Source organism: Salvelinus sp. IW2-2015, unplaced genomic scaffold (genome assembly GCF_002910315.2).
Source record: "Salvelinus sp. IW2-2015 unplaced genomic scaffold, ASM291031v2 Un_scaffold1899, whole genome shotgun sequence".
NCBI lineage: Eukaryota > Metazoa > Chordata > Actinopteri > Salmoniformes > Salmonidae > Salvelinus > Salvelinus sp. IW2-2015.
In genome coordinates this window covers 161,611-177,109 of record NW_019943260.1, presented here as the reverse complement: position 1 = coordinate 177,109, position 15,499 = coordinate 161,611, and the positions used below count along the sequence as shown (strand labels likewise).

Sequence of the window (15,499 nt, the reverse complement as noted above, 5' to 3'; positions counted from 1 at the left end):
ATCAAATCTCAGTTACGGTCTCATCGATTCTAAATAGGTTGCATTGAAATAACTGCCACCCTGGCACCAGATTGGTCCTTGAAGTTGATTGGTCAACATGGGAAAACAGCATTATAAATGGATTGACAGTACGAGCAGAGAAGCATGGACACTGACTCTGTGGAGATGGCCGAGGACCTGGAGCAGGTGTTTGATCCCAGGGTCACGAGTGCGTCGAATATGTTCACTCCTCAGAATCGCCGACAGGGCCTTCTTCCACACCCCAATGTGCTTGGTCATGACAGATGGCTTCAATGAGGACCAGCAGTCACCTACAGGACATGATAACACACAGATTACTTTCTCAAACCATTTTGTGGGGGTATAGAATTTGGTCTACTTCACAATCATTCCAGGGGCACCCCCAATGTGCACACGTTTTGTTTTAGCCCAGCACTACCACACCTGATTCAAATTACCAATGGTTTTGTAAATTTAGCCTAGTCTAAATCTGCCAGACAGCAAATGAACAAGGACAAAATAAGTTCTCTACAGCACAAACAGATTTATGACTACGTTATTGTTGATTAGTTGAATTTGGGGTGACACACTTTAAACATTTGAAATGGACGGCAACATTACCGAGGACCTGCAGRTTGTCGGGGTGCAGTCTGAGGATAGCAGCAGCAACGGCTTCGGTGAGATCTGTACTTCTGTGCTGTTTGTGAAGGACCCTGAGGAGCTCAGGGAGAACCAGGTAGACCCTCAAGCCCTCCACTCCAATGGGCTCCTCATACAGGGAGGGAAGCAGTGTGTGCTGGACAACAGCTTCAACCTAGTGCAATGAAAGAGGTGTGTGAATCGTCCCTCGTTCAAGATACATGTCAGAAAAGGATCGATTACATATCAATTTATAAATATATTCACAAAATACCTCAGTCAAAACTTTGCCCTTTTTCGCCAGCTTCCGGAATGCGCCTCGGACGAGTGAAAAATCCAGACCAGACTGTTTTGGTGAGGTTTGGTAATGTTTGTCACAACTAATAAAAGCAATAAATTACTGTCAATATTTATGCCATATTTAAATCAGTATTCTTTGATAATGTAATATTTCAAACATAAGACAATCATGTATTTGAACCAATATTAAATACTGTTACCTTTTATCAAGAAAGCTCCCATTTAAACAATGAAGAGAAGAAAACATTTTTTGTGATTTCCCTGCAATTACAAGTTTGAGTAATTTCAGTTCAGATGTGACCGTACATAAACAAAATAAGGAAATAACAACAACGGTAAATATTATAGTCTACTTATATCTATACTTACTTCTGTCTTTTTTCAAAGACTTTGAAATCACATTCCGAGTCCATTTGGTCAATGATTCCTTCATCTATAAGCTTGTTGTGTCACTTTGCCCACACCTTGAACCTGAGATTGTTAGAACTTTCTTCAGACTCCTGGGAAGATGACAATGTGATGCAAACGTATCACAGCAATGTTAAGTACAAGGACAAACTATGTCCGTTTTTGCTAACTCATTGTTTCAAATAGATTGTGTCCATACCTGACCAAGAGTGCACAATGCAAGGAATGGTTTCCTCAGCAAAAATGTGTTCAATTTCTGGTCAAAAATCTGGTCTGAAATGTTGACAAAAATTGTTGATTATCAAGTTAATGTTATTTCATGTTTTAACTCTGTTTATTTTAGTTGAGTATTGAAATAAGCATTTTGTTGTGTTGAATTTTATTCAAGTTTGATCTGTTCTGAAATGTGTGTACTCTGGCTTAAAGTTATACCATAAATTAATGTTTACCTGGCAGTTGTACTGGAGGGGCACAGACTGATCACATCTTTACTCCATTTCCCAGCTGCCCTTGCTCTCCGTGCCCAAATGAGTAGATCTTATTTGAGGGCCCCACAAATGCTAATGTGTGGTGTCTAATGTGGCAAACGGACAGAAAAAACATTTCTCAATCCAACAATGAATTCTAAAAAGGTCTTATGCTAAGATGAAAATAACCAAAACAGTCCTACATCAATTTTGGTTGTGTCACATTTTGTCAATTCCAGATCATGTTCTAATAAGGTAACCTACCTTCCACAGGCTATCTGGGTCACCTTTGACCCCCAGAGTTGCCCCACCACTCGAGGTGTTAGTTCATCTCGGAGAGAGTTGTGTCCAGGCTGTCCATAGCGGCCTGAGCCTAATATGTGAACACCACACCTCCCTAGAACAAAATCAACCCAGACAGTTATCATAGTGTTTTCCTCTACTTTAATGAGGATGTTTCAATACGAATTTCCAGGGAACTAAAAACTAAAACATTTTATTTGTTATGTTTGTTTTTTATTTCAACATTATTTAACTAGTCAAGTCAGTTAAGAACAAATTCTTATTGACAATGACGGCCTACCAAAAGGCCTCCTGCGGGGACGGGGTCTGGGATMAAAAATATAAATTAATTATATAAAAATAAAGGACAAAACACATCACGACAAGAGAGACAACACAGCACTACATAAAGAGAGACCTAAGACAACAACATAGCATGGCAGCAGCACATGACAACACAGCATGGTAGCAACACATGACAACAGCATGGTAGCAACACAACAACAGCATGGTAGCAGCACAACATGGTAGCAGCACAAAACATGGTACAAACATTATTGGGCACAGACAACAGCACAAAGGGCAAGAAGGTAGAGACAACAATACATCACGCAAAGCAGCCACAACTGTCAGTAAGAGTMRCCATGATTGAGTATTTAAATGAAGAGATAAAACTGTCCAGTTTGAGTGTTTGTTGCAGTTCGTTCCAGTCGCTGGCTGCAGCGAACATTGAGACARCAATATAAATAAACGCACATAAAATGTAGACATATTGTATGGTCCAAACAACATTTAGTTCAAATGATAGAGAAAAGTGTAATTATGTCAGACAGATATACAACCTTTGTCAGAACGGCAGTATGTTCTCCTCCACTTGAAATCAAAACAGTCTTTTTCAGATTCAGGCAATCAACAGGAGCTGGGACATGTCTGTCTACAGAAAAATGGGTTCATTTTATTGTTATTGTTATATATTATTTTTTATAATTATTTATTTACAACACATAACCCTCAAACGCACGACACATTGTGCTCTCTCATCCTGGTTAAAATAGTTTTTAGACAGATAAAGGCCCATTTATGACTTGACTTTATTTTTTTCACATAATTTCAACCACCAAAAAATGTGGTTGATAATAGATACATCAGGGGTCCCCAGCTACAGCCTGAGAGAGCTACTGAGTGGGATGACTTTTGTTTAAACCCAGCACTAACACACCTGTTTCAAATAATGTACTGTTCATGGTCTTCGGTCTGGACCTTGATTATTTAAATATATTTAACAAGAGTCAACACATATGCTATTGTGTAATGTATACTGTACTTGTTGTGTCCCCTAGTCCCAGCTGCCCGGCGGTGTTCTTGCCCAGCCGAACACAGCTCCAGAAAGGGACAGAGCGAAGCTGTGGTCTCCCCCTGCAGTGATCTGAACCAGGGGGATCCCTGATAGAGACTTCAGGGGCTTGGGGGACATGGCGCTGGGCTCGCCCCACCCCAAACCCAGTTGACCGCTGGTGTTCTGACCCCATGTGAACACCTGACCATCTGAACAGAAATCAGAACTAAGCAACCATACAGTGAGAGCATTGTACAGGATTACAGTTGTTGAGAGGGTGACAATTTCTTAGGGTAAACTACATATAAATGTATCATTATGGAATGGATCCCACCTGAGAATATTGGCCTTGTCCAATGCCTCAGAGACTTGCCTCATATTTGCTGTTTTTTTCAGATGTTAAATTAATTACCAAACTTCATTTTTAAGCTCACGTTTATCATAATCATTTCAAAAAAGAACTGTCAGCAGTATTTTGCGGAGGGTGCACACTGACTTGACCAGGCAAAGAGTACAGAAAATACTAAAATTGCTTTAATTATTGGGTTATGATACTATACACCAGCGTGGCAGTTGTACTAAACTCCTAAGGCATAAAAGTTCTAAAATAATCAATGTCCATCATGAATTAAAATGACAATTGAACAGGTAAATAGGTATATAATAACATATGCAGACAGTAGGGATGGTAGTTTGAAATACTTTTACTATTCGAATAGTAACATTCATTTTTGTCTGATATCCGGATATTTGAAAATACATTGTGGTTTTAAAAAACCTACGTTTTAAACCTGAACACAGCTATGCGAGAGAAGATGTGTACTTTATTGTTGCAGCTGCGGAAGAACAGGAATACAGATTGGTGCGAGCGCAGGACGGAGGAGAGAGACGCCAAGGCAACTCCGCTACAGCCAAAACATAGCTAACTAACTTGCAGCGACGATGTTATTTATTTATCATCCCACTATAACGGTGTCTATATTGACTGGAAGTAGCATATTGGATTCACAACACTTCCTGTAGAGCTACTCAACCACGCTAGGCATCGCCCTTTCATGGAATCCAATGGGCTGCTATAGGATTGCCTAGCCGAGCATGCTGACTAAAAAAACGAACATTCATTAACAACTGCAGTATTTCAATCTTCTTCGATTTGTCAGTTGGGATAATTACGGTTACGTTTTCCGAGCAATTATCTCTCGCCGGCTCCGCACTGTCCTGATCGTGGCATAGCAGCATTCCGACTAGAGAGAGAACGTAATGAAGAGTTTGAGTGATTTATTCTTGCTCACAGATGAAAACTGAAGGAAATGCAGAATTTACCATTACTAATCATTGCAAAAACACTATTTTAAAATACAATAACACGTAATACGTGACATACATAGAATATTGAAAAGTGGTAAACACATTAACAGGACATTTTTCATGATGGAAATTGAAATATTAAAATGTGATTTAAAAAATATATTATTTTTGGGAGAACCATTTAAGAGCTAGAGTTATTATACAGTCTGATAGCAGTGGGTAGAGTGGCGTTTCGCAGGCGGTTCGTACGGGCAGTTATACAGGACAGTTGGTGGCTGTTTCTCAGGAGCCTGGTGGTGCAGTTACCTCTTTTTGGAAGGAGCAGATCATTCAGTGGATGGTCAAGAGTCTGCATGTCCTTCACCAGGTACACTGCAGCCTGCTCTCACCTGCTCTGCAGTGAGGGGAGCTGTGGTTGGACTGCTCCAACTCTGGAGATGATCCTCAAGGCCCTCTGCACCCTGTCTAGTTGGYCCTGCTGCTTTTTACTGCATCCAACTAACAGCACTCCACCATATTCCAGACAAGGTCTGACCAGTATAGTATAGACTGTGACCAGATCTTCAGTGGGAAGGTCTTTTCTGGCAAGACCATTCAAAAAGTGCAGGGGTTTTGAGGCCTTCCTCCCTGACTGCTCCACATGTGTGTCACCACTGAGTTTAGAGTCTAGATGAAAACCAATATATTTAGTTGTTGTTACCACTGGTACTTCCTGTCCTTCTAGGATTAGTGGTGCGGGTTGTGGATGGTCTCTAGAAATAACATATCCGAATTTCCACAGACTTTTCCCCATTCATGAGCATGTTGTTGAACGTGGCCCACTCTTCCAGCTGCTTTGCCTCCAAGCCCATGGAAATGTCCTCTTTGGTGCTGGTTAATAGTATGGCTCGGGACAGCCCTACATCGTCCAGTGTCCAGAGTGTCACTAAAGACAACTTTTCAGGTGGACATGTGAAGGAGAAACAGATATGGTGCAACCACGCCCCCTTGTGGCACACCAGAGGTGACTTCTGACCAAGGGCTGAAAGTGCCATTTCCCATCACCCTCTGCATTCTTCCTGTGGTGTAGCTGTGGAGCCAGGCCAGTAACCTTGGACACAGTTCAATGTCAGACAGATGTTGCAGGAGCTTTGCGTGATCTACTCAATCAAAGGCTTTGGACATATCAGCAAGTAACACCCTCACCATTGTTGTTTTTTTGGAATCTGTAGCTGTCAGCCAGGAGTGTGTGGCTTTAACAAGGGCGGTAGTAGTGCTGGACTTTGGTAGGTAGGCATACTGATTTGTGCACTCAGATAAAACTGTTGGCATTAGTTTTTTTTTATGCGATCTCTCCTGATTTTCCAAGGAATGACTCCAGTCGGATTCTGGCTAGGCTTCAATGCTTCAGAAAATTCATCTCTTGACTTAATCCACATTTTGTTGTGTTACAGGCCTGAATTTCAAAATGTATTAAATATTTGTTTTCTCTCACCCATCCTACACACAATACCCGCTAATGACAAAGTGAAAATGTGTTTTAGAATTTTATTGCACATTTATTGAAAATGAAATACAGATATGTTGTCATTTAACATAAGTATTCACACCCCTGAGACAATACTTTGTAGAATCACCTTTGGCAGCATTACAGCTGTGGTCTTTCTGGGTAAGTCTCTAAGAGCTTTCAACCTGGATTGTGCAACATTTGCCATTATTCTTTCAAAATTCTTCAAGTTCTGTCAAATTGGTTGTTGATCATTGCTAGCAAACCATTTAAGGTCCTTGCCAATAGGATTTTCAAGTAGATGTAAATCAAAACAAACTCGGTCACCAGGAATATTCACTGTCTTCTTGGTAAGCAATAAAGTGTAGATCTGGCCTTGTTTTAGCTTATTGTCCTGCTGAAAGGTGAATTCAATCTCCCAGTGTCTGGTGGAAAGCAGACTGAACCAGGTTTTCCTTAGGATTTGCCTTTGCTTGATTGCCTTTGCCTATTCCGTTTCTTTTTATCCTGAAAAATCCAGTCTTTATGACCTAAGTCAACAAAATTTACGGTAGTATATTACAAGCATACCATAACATTAAAATATGGAGAGTGGTACTTATATGTGTTTGTATCGGTGTTCCAAACATAACACTTTGTGTTCACTACTGTCGAAGGCTCAGCCAATCGTTACATAACAGCAGAATGCAGCGCAGCACGCTACTGAAGAAAGAGGAGACAAACAACTTTACTAGTTACAGCATCAGCGCGCCTCTGGAAAGTCAGCTTGTCAGTTACAGCAGCACGTCCCCTGAACGATAACGAAGAGGTAACTTTAGGTGAGAAGCCTGACCACGGAGACCGGGTGAGAAGGTGATGAAGCGTACTTCATGAGCTGTAACCGAAAAACTACTGGCTTTTGGAAGTGTTGAGGTGAGGGAGAAAAACTGGGGAAGTGAACAAGTATTAGCACTGTTAAGTATCTTGCTAGGTGGATCGAATTCTCCGTTACCTAGCCAGAGAAATGTTGTAAGCAACATTAGCCAACTTATCTGATAAATAATTAAGTTTTATGGTGTGAAAATTAGCTTGCTAATAAAATCAGACAGCTAACTCGTGTGAGCTAAACATTAGTAACCATAACCAATTCCTCTATAGTATTAAACTGGTATACGACTCCTGCCTTGTGCCGAAAAATCCCCCCTGCCAGAATTCTCCCCACCCTTCTAACTTCCTTAATTTTGTGGTTAGAGTCAAATACTTTCTGTGGCACACATCAGAGTCAAATACTTTCAATAAAACAAACTTCACGGCAGGAAAGCCAACCGAAATGTTTAATTAATGTATGTGTTATATTAAACATAGAGGTACGGGCGACATGGGCAGCCACCCAGGGCGGCATCAAGGGGGCGCCCCCGAGAGCGGGCGCTGAAGGGGGTGGGGGGTTCTCTCAGGGTGCCATACAAGCCAGAATTGACACATTCACTTGAAACAAATTGTCAAACCGAAAACTGCCACTAAAATCTGTGAAATGTAGGCTAAACTGAGACAACGGAGTGAAGAGCAGAAATCTCAACTCGCAAGCAAGTCGCAGCAAGCAAGTCGCAGCAATGAAGAATTCATCCCCCTTCGTGTTCTTCATTGCAGCGATTTGCTTGCTGCGACTTGCTTGCTAGTTGAGATTTCTGTTCTTCACTCGATTTACGACACAACACCGTTCCTCAAGTTATAACGCGTTAGTAGCTTACTGGACCCTGGCAATCTGTGTGAAATGTTAACTAGTTAACTAACCACTATCTGTTAACTAATGTTTCCCCTCTACATTATGTGGTTAATTTTCAGAATGAGAGAATTAGGTGAAAATGTGGCGTTGCTTGTTAAACAAGTGGATTCGGGCATCAAGAGTAGCTTGAGCTGGGCCTGGTTTAAACTGGATGCCACTGTAGATGTGGAAGGAACACCACACCCTTTCCTTTCTCACTTTTGCTGGCACAAGCAAAAAAAATATTTTACACACAGAGACCGATCATGTAGTTTAAATTCTTTGTTGTTTAATTAGTTAAAACCTGCATTTCCCCCTAGCAGGGATTTTTTTTTTGCATGTTTCAATGCAACAACAAAAAGTGTCACCTTTTTTGGACCTCACCAGTTTGCATCCCTGCTTTGTGGTTGAATCTGTGTTTGAACTTTCCAGCTCGACTGAGGGATAATTGTATGTGTGGAATACACAGCCATTACTATGAGCCTGTCCTCCCCAATTAAGGTATTACTGGCCGACTGTGTCATAGATAGAGATGCCTCGATTCATGATTCAGTCGAACAACTCCGTCGATTCTATTTCATTCCCATCTACTCTAATTAAAACCGAAACTGATTAGTAAAATGTGTATCTCATATTGTGGCCCTATGCAGTGCCAATGTTACYCTCTTATCTGTCCAACTTCCAGAGTCTGACTCTGTATGTTTGTTCATTTAATTTAGATTTTTTTGTATCAGGCAAAACCCCAAATCACTACTGAGAASCATTGCACGGCTTGGTAAAACTGCACTAGGCCCATTGCCAACCCAAACTACGGTATAAGGAATGATACTTTTTTTGCTTGTTATTTCCTCCTCCAGTCAGGAGGAAGGGAAGGGAGTTGCTCTGTAAAGATAAGGACCTCGGTTTCCTTCCATTTTTGGTCATCAGGGAGTGAGTGGAAAATATGTGCAAACGCCCCCGAAGAGAGGCACACTGATATTCTCTCATTCTGTTATCTAGTCTACCCAAGGAGAGCACCACACGACTCTGAAGGTATGTGTCCAAATCTTATCTTTCATGTATTATTTTGATTGTCCCKTGTTATGCTTGTTAGGTMTTAGGGCCTTTTATAYCAGRGAATTGTAGGCCTATAGTTTGAGTGATTAATAGTAGAACTTACTCAATTAAAACAGCTGTAGGCTACTTACACTTGAGTCTAGGAACATACCACACTGAAAATATCTATGTAGTAGATGCGTCAACTTTCAGAATGATACCTGTGAGAAGGGGTACTATTTGTGAAGTTAAACATTGCCTGGACATTTTGTTATGAAAGACCCTAAATGTTGTAAAACATACAGTAAAATTGTGTCTGTGTAAATTTAAGATTCTTGTTTGCTATTTATAACCTCACAATGTAATTTATTCTCAATTGAATTTTGTTTCTCATCTCTGATCTGTCCCATCTCCTCTCAATCCCTCATTCATTGGTCACCAGAACACACAAGGCAGCCATTGCTGGGAAAATGCAGGGCCAGAGAGAGAAGATAATCATATTGATCCTCGTTGCTGCGCTCTCTCACAGGGTAAGAGTTTTGACCAAACACATTTTTTTTGTTGTAAGATTGAATTGATTGAACCCAGTTGTGGAAAAAGTACCCAATTGTCATACTTGAGTAAAAGTATAGATACCCTACCGTTAAAAATGTGGGGTCACTTAGAAATGTCCTTGTTTTCCATGAAAACATACATGAAATGAGTTCGCAAAATGAATAGGAATATAGTCAGACGTTGACAAGGTTATAAATAATGATTTTTTATTGAAATAATAATTGTGTCCTTCAAACTTTGCTTTTGTCAAAGACATCCTCCATTTGCAGCAATTCTAGCCTTGCAGACCTTCAGCATTCTAGTTGTCAATTTGTTGAGAATCATCTGAAGAATTTCACCTCATGCTTCCTGAAGCACCTCCCACAAGTTGGATTGGCTTGATGGGAACGTCTTACCAAACACAGCTCCAAACTATCTAAGAACTATTTAGGGAAGAGCAGTCTGCTGGTATCTGTCTATTGAGTGGCCAGCACAGTCACCGGATCTCAACCGCTATTGAGCTGTTTTGGGCATGCTTGACGTATGGACTGGTCATTGTCCTGTTGTAGGAGGAAATTGGCTCCAATGAAGTGCCGTCCACAGGGTATGGCATGGCGTGCAAAATGGAGTGGTACCCTTCCTTCTTCAGGATCCCTTTTACCCTAACAAATCTCCCACTTTACCACCACCAAAGCACCCCCAGACCATCACATTGCTCCCACCATGCTTGACAGATGGCGTCTTTTAATCTCTTTTGCATCTTTTCATTTTTTTCTCCTTCTCACGAATGTTCTTCTTTGTGATCGAACACCTCAAACTTAGATTGTCTGTCCATAACACTTTTTTCCATCGTTCCTGTCTGCTGTGTTCTTTGCCCATCTTTTTCTTTTTATTGGCCAGTCTGAATATGGCTTTTTCTTTGCAACTCTGCCTAGAAGGCCGCATCCCGGTGTCGCCTCTTCACTGTTGACTTGGAGATGGTGTTTTGCGGGTAGTATTTAATGAAGCTGCCAGTTGAGACTTGTGAAGCGTCTGTTTTTCAAACAAGACACTAATGTCTTGTCTCTTTTGCTCAGTTGTGCACCGGGCCTCCCACTCCTCTTTCTATTCTGGTTAGAGCCAGTTTGCGCTGTTCTGTGAAGGGAGTATCACAGCGTTGTATGAGATTTCAGTTCTTGGCAATTTCTCGATGGAATTGCCTTCATTTCTCAGAACAAGAATAGACTGACAGTTTCAGAAGAAAGTTATTTGTTTCTGGCCATTTTTGAGCCTGTAATCGAACCACAAATGCTGATGCTCTAGATGCTCAACTAGTCTAAAGAGGCCAGTTTTATTGCTTCTTTAATCAGCATCACCAGTTTTCAGCTGTGCTAACATAATTGCAAGGGTTTCTAATGATCAATTAGCCTTTAAAATGATAAACTTGGATTAGCTAACACAATCAGCTGTTTCCAGCTTCAATAGTCATTTACAACATTAACAATGTCTACACACTGTATTTCTGATACATTTTATGTTATTTTAATGGACAAAAAATTAGCTTCTTTAAAAAACAGGACATTTCTAAGTGCCCCACCAAACATTTGAACGGTAGTACCTTAATAGAAAGTTACTCAAGTAAAAGTGAAAGTCACCCAGAAAAAGATCTATGTGAGTAAAGTCTGAAAGTATTTGGTTTTAAATATACTTAAGTATCAAAAGTAAATGTAATTGCTAAAATATTCTTAAGTATCAAAAGTAGAAGTAAAAGTATAAATAATAAATTCCTTATATTAAGCAAAACAGACAGTACCATTTTCTTGTTTTTAAAATGTATGTTTAGCCAGGGGCACACTCTAAAACTCAGACATTATTTGCAAAAGATGCATTTGTGTTTAGTGAGTCCGTCTGACCATAGGCAGTAGGGATGACCACGAGTTCTTGTGAATTTCACAATTTTCCTGTCCTGCTAAGCATTCAAAATGTACTTTTGGTTGTCAGGGAAAATGTATGGAGTTAAAAGTACAATATGTTCTATAGGAATGTAGTGAAATAGAAGTAAAAGTTGTAAAACATTTAAATTGTAAAGTAAAGTACAGATACCCCAAAAAACAACATAAGTAGTACTTTAAAGTATTTTTACTTAAGTACTTTACACCACCAGACTTCTGGGCCGGTTTCCCAGATCCAGAGTGAGTCTATTCCTGGACTCTCCATTGAGCATGTTTTTTAGTCAAGGACTAGGCTTACTCTTGGTCTGGGAAACTGGCCTTGATGTACTTCATTTGAAAAATGCTTGAATTTGAACTTGGCAAATTAGAATTGTATTGTCATAAAATGTTGAGTGCCTATATATTGTTACACTGTGATACTACCTGTATTAAAAAGGGTAACAATTCTCTTTACTATTACAGGTGACTCAGGCAAAGGTAATGGACATGGTTCCTAATGCCGTGGATGACCAGTACACTCACTGTCGGGAGCAGATGTTGAAGAAGGTTGTGGGAGGGGGTCTGCTGGAAGAAGAACTGAAAGGCAGTAAAGAGTATCGTTCTGCCTGGCAGGCAAAGCCGTGTACAAAGTTAATCCCGGGTGGCGTCAAGCAACACACAGATGCATTGGTGGCTTATGGACATGGGGGAAATGTGTTCAGAAAGATTTTCAACAATGCAGTGGAGACTCAGGGTGGGAATGTCACTGTCTATAACGGCAACTTCCGGTTCAAATCCCTCCACTTCCTTCTAATGGATGCCATGAGGCTTTTGAAGACAGAGAACTGCAAAACTGTGTTTCGTGGCTCAAGCAAAGAGTATGAGGCACAAGTAGGGTCAGAAGTGCGATTTGGGAGGTTTACCTCAACCAAGGCCAAACATTCCGACGCGGAGGAAGTTGCTTCAGACAGTGGGATCCTTTTCAACATCACTTCCTGCACTGTAGTCAACATGGATGAGTACAGTTGCGTCCCAGAAAGCATTGATCAGCTGATATCCCCAGCAGAGGTGTTTAGGGTGGCTGAGGTAAACAATGTAAGAAATAAAGATCACGAGTACAGAGAGATCGTTTTGACAAGTTCAAGGACTCACACCATTGACAGCATCCGCGACTGTTACCTCTTCCCCAGGTGAGGACATGTTATGTAAGCGAAAAGATATGACAACATTAGACTACCAAACAGGTGTAGACAACACAAGAGTCAAGTATTTTTAAAATGTCTACCTTATTCTTTGGAGAATGAAAGTCTTTCTTTGTCTGTTTGTCTCACCAGATCTCCTACAAGTACGAGTCCTCCATCAATCATCCCCAAAGGCTCCTCTACTCAATGGCTTGGCAGTAGCCTGTCTGTTCTTGTGGTTGTATCTCTCTCTATCTCCCTGATCACCAGGACTGATGATCTCTGATAAACTAAAGTGTTGAATGCTAATAGATGTGGTAAAGAAGTCAATGGAACGCAGACCGTGGGGGATAGAAGGACGCACATTCAACCAATCTAATCTAACAAAATAGATATTTGTCAAATCGTCATTTTTGATGTATTGTAACATGCCTTGAATGTGGTTACTAAAGTTTGATTTGGATCTGTCTGTTTTCACGGCATAACATTTAAAAGTAGTCCCATTTCAGGTTTAGAAGTGACTGCTAAAGGCTAACTCCCATTCGTATAGACTGGTAGCATAGCTAACATAGAGAAATCAATGGTGGTAGTCAAAGTCTTTTTTTAACTGTAATGCAGTTTCTTGGTGATGATGACATCAACATGTATTCAGGTTGACATCCATACCAACATTATACTCTGATTCTTACCTCAACATAGTGTGAAACACACATAAACAATAGCCTAAATATAGGCTAATTTTGCTTGTGGCCATTGAGGAGATTCTGGATCTTTCCCCCACGGCATCTTTTCCTCCATGCGTTTCCATGGCATTTCCATTGTTTTGGTCGAGTTCCATTGACCTCTTCACTGCATCTATTGAAAAGGACAAACACACACACACACACACACACACACACACACACACTTGCCTGTATGTAATATCAGTGCACACAGACACATAGATATTCATCAAACCCCTCTTGTCAAACCCCTCTTAGCATAATGATATTCTCTTGAAAAATGCATTTCTTTGCAATTCATTGTTTTTGTAAAAAAAAAAGATCATGGTGAATAGATAATATTAGATAAGATGTTTTAAACAATATGTTATGCGTTTAGCAAATATTTTGGTATCACAACAATTGACTGTGYGTGGTGTCCAGTTTTCATAGATGTAATTTAATTTTCCTCTTGTTTTGTTATCGAATAAAGAAACAAGTTGAGCATTTTTGAGTGTTGGATAGTCCACCTTTGGTATATATCCATTGAGATGGGGTGGGAAGGAGTGATTGATTTATTAAATGGATTAGATAATTAAAAGTTGTAAGCTTCTCCAGCTGGAAACGACTTTACAAACATTGGGGTGATAAGCATGTACATTGAATTAATGATGTAAGGCTCATAACCTGACAGTCCAGACAAACAGTATGTATGACCTCGTAATATTTAGGTTGTGTAATATGTCTGAGGGGAAATGACTGTCATACCTATGAGGGATGTGGACAGAGAGTGCCCTTTCTCCAAGCTCAAGCCATGCTCAAAATTACAGTAGCACTAGCCTTTAGGTCTTAGTTACAAAGTTTTTGCACTGACTCAATCACAGCTGGAGCAACACATGTTTTGGCTAATATTTCATCCTTATCCTGGAACCTGCATGTTGTGCCGGCATTTGTTCAAGCCCAGCACCAGCTCACTGGATACAACTAATCAACCGATCATAAAACCCTTGATTAGTTGAATCAGATGTTTTAGTACTGGACTGGAACTAAAACCTGCACACACTGTCCCCTGGACCAGAATTGAAGAACWATWCATTTGAGTGTTGCCTCATTGAAGCACATGGGGGTTTCTGCAAAGAAGAGTTGAGGTCAAGCCTGCCTTACAACTGTGGTGCAAATATCAATACGCAGAGGTCCTGGTTTAACTGACGTAACTTACACTGTTCTAAGAAGTTTCTTTAGTTGTTACTTTTATGTCTTATTCTTACTCGTATATATATATATATGAATATATATTATTATTATTTTAAACTGCATTGTTGGTTAGGGGCTCATAAGTAAGCATTTCACTGTAAGGTGAAACACCTGTTGTATGTGGAGTATGTGACTAATAAAATTAGATGTGATTTGAATTATGGTTTCAACTTTTCACCCCTTTTTTTCTAATAATAGCAGTCATCCTCATAAATCAATTCGACAATCTATCAGCAAATCCCTTTTAATCATTGTCAAATGACGAGAAATAATGAAATGATAGATAAAACGTATCGGTGCTCATCGGCCATTGGACATAAACATTTCACAACAAGTTGGAAATCGCAAACTGCAAGCATTGCAAAAAAATTGTTAGCCTATTTAGTGGAGTGGCTGTGTTGTACCAAGTCTAAGATTAAGGGTCTCTTTAACTAATTTAATATTATTAACAGTCAATGAAGCATGATTTGTCCCGCTCTCAAAACAACTGTTACCCCGGAACTACAAAATCGGACTTTAGTGAATTCAAGACAACTGGGAACTCGGGAAAAACGAGCTACGACTGGGAAAATACGTTTTGAACTTTCAACCAATTTGGAATTGTAAATCCGGAACTTGGGCCTCTTTCTAGAGCTACAACCTGAAGATCACTGACGTCATCATGATTCAACCTTTTTTCTTCTTCTAGTTCCCAGTTGTCTTGAAAGCACCTTAAATCCAGAGAATGCCAGACTTTGATGACAAAGTTTGATGACAAAATTTGCCCATAAAGGACCGCCGCGGCACCTTCCTGTTCAAGTGAGCACAGCACAACAAGGTGAGTCCAAAAATGTCTTGTATGCTGCTGCATAAATGATGCAATATGCCAGGGAGATATGTATACTGTAGCCAAGAAAGTAATATTAAGTGTATGTTGT

At 40.2% G+C, this 15,499-nt stretch overlaps 1 protein-coding gene and 1 pseudogene across 5 annotated transcripts; one reads left to right on the top strand and one right to left on the bottom strand.

The window, feature by feature from the left end:
- Positions 1–156: 156 nt before the first annotated feature.
- LOC112072349 (probable E3 ubiquitin-protein ligase HERC3) lies at positions 157–5,774 on the bottom strand (annotated as a pseudogene).
- Positions 5,775–6,887: 1,113 nt separating this feature from the next.
- On the top strand, positions 6,888–13,837 carry LOC112072353 (T-cell ecto-ADP-ribosyltransferase 2). Of its 5 annotated transcripts, none has more exons than XM_024139756.2 (5): positions 6,888–7,044; positions 8,967–8,999; positions 9,445–9,532; positions 11,930–12,636; positions 12,781–13,837. In XM_024139756.2, exons 3-5 carry the CDS (start codon positions 9,473–9,475, stop codon positions 12,911–12,913), a joined length of 900 nt encoding a protein of 299 aa, XP_023995524.1. In that variant the 5' UTR covers positions 6,888–7,044; positions 8,967–8,999; positions 9,445–9,472; the 3' UTR covers positions 12,914–13,837. The 5 variants fall into 5 exon arrangements, with proteins under 5 accessions (XP_023995524.1, XP_070295866.1, XP_070295865.1 ...); XM_070439765.1 differs by having other exon boundaries at positions 6,888–7,138; XM_070439764.1 differs by having other exon boundaries at positions 6,888–7,138; positions 8,895–8,999.
- Positions 13,838–15,499: the final 1,662 nt, after the last annotated feature.

What these genes read in the sequence shown, in the direction of transcription:
- LOC112072353 (XM_024139756.2), top strand. Translation starts at nt 9,473, where the DNA reads ATGCAGGGCCAGAGAGAGAAGATAATCATATTGATCCTCGTTGCTGCG. An exon ending in TTGCTGCGCTCTCTCACAGG is followed by an intron (nt 9,533 to 11,929) that starts GTAAGAGTTTTG and finishes TTACTATTACAG; the next exon opens with GTGACTCAGGCAAAGGTAAT. An exon ending in GACTGTTACCTCTTCCCCAG is followed by an intron (nt 12,637 to 12,780) that starts GTGAGGACATGT and finishes TTGTCTCACCAG; the next exon opens with ATCTCCTACAAGTACGAGTC.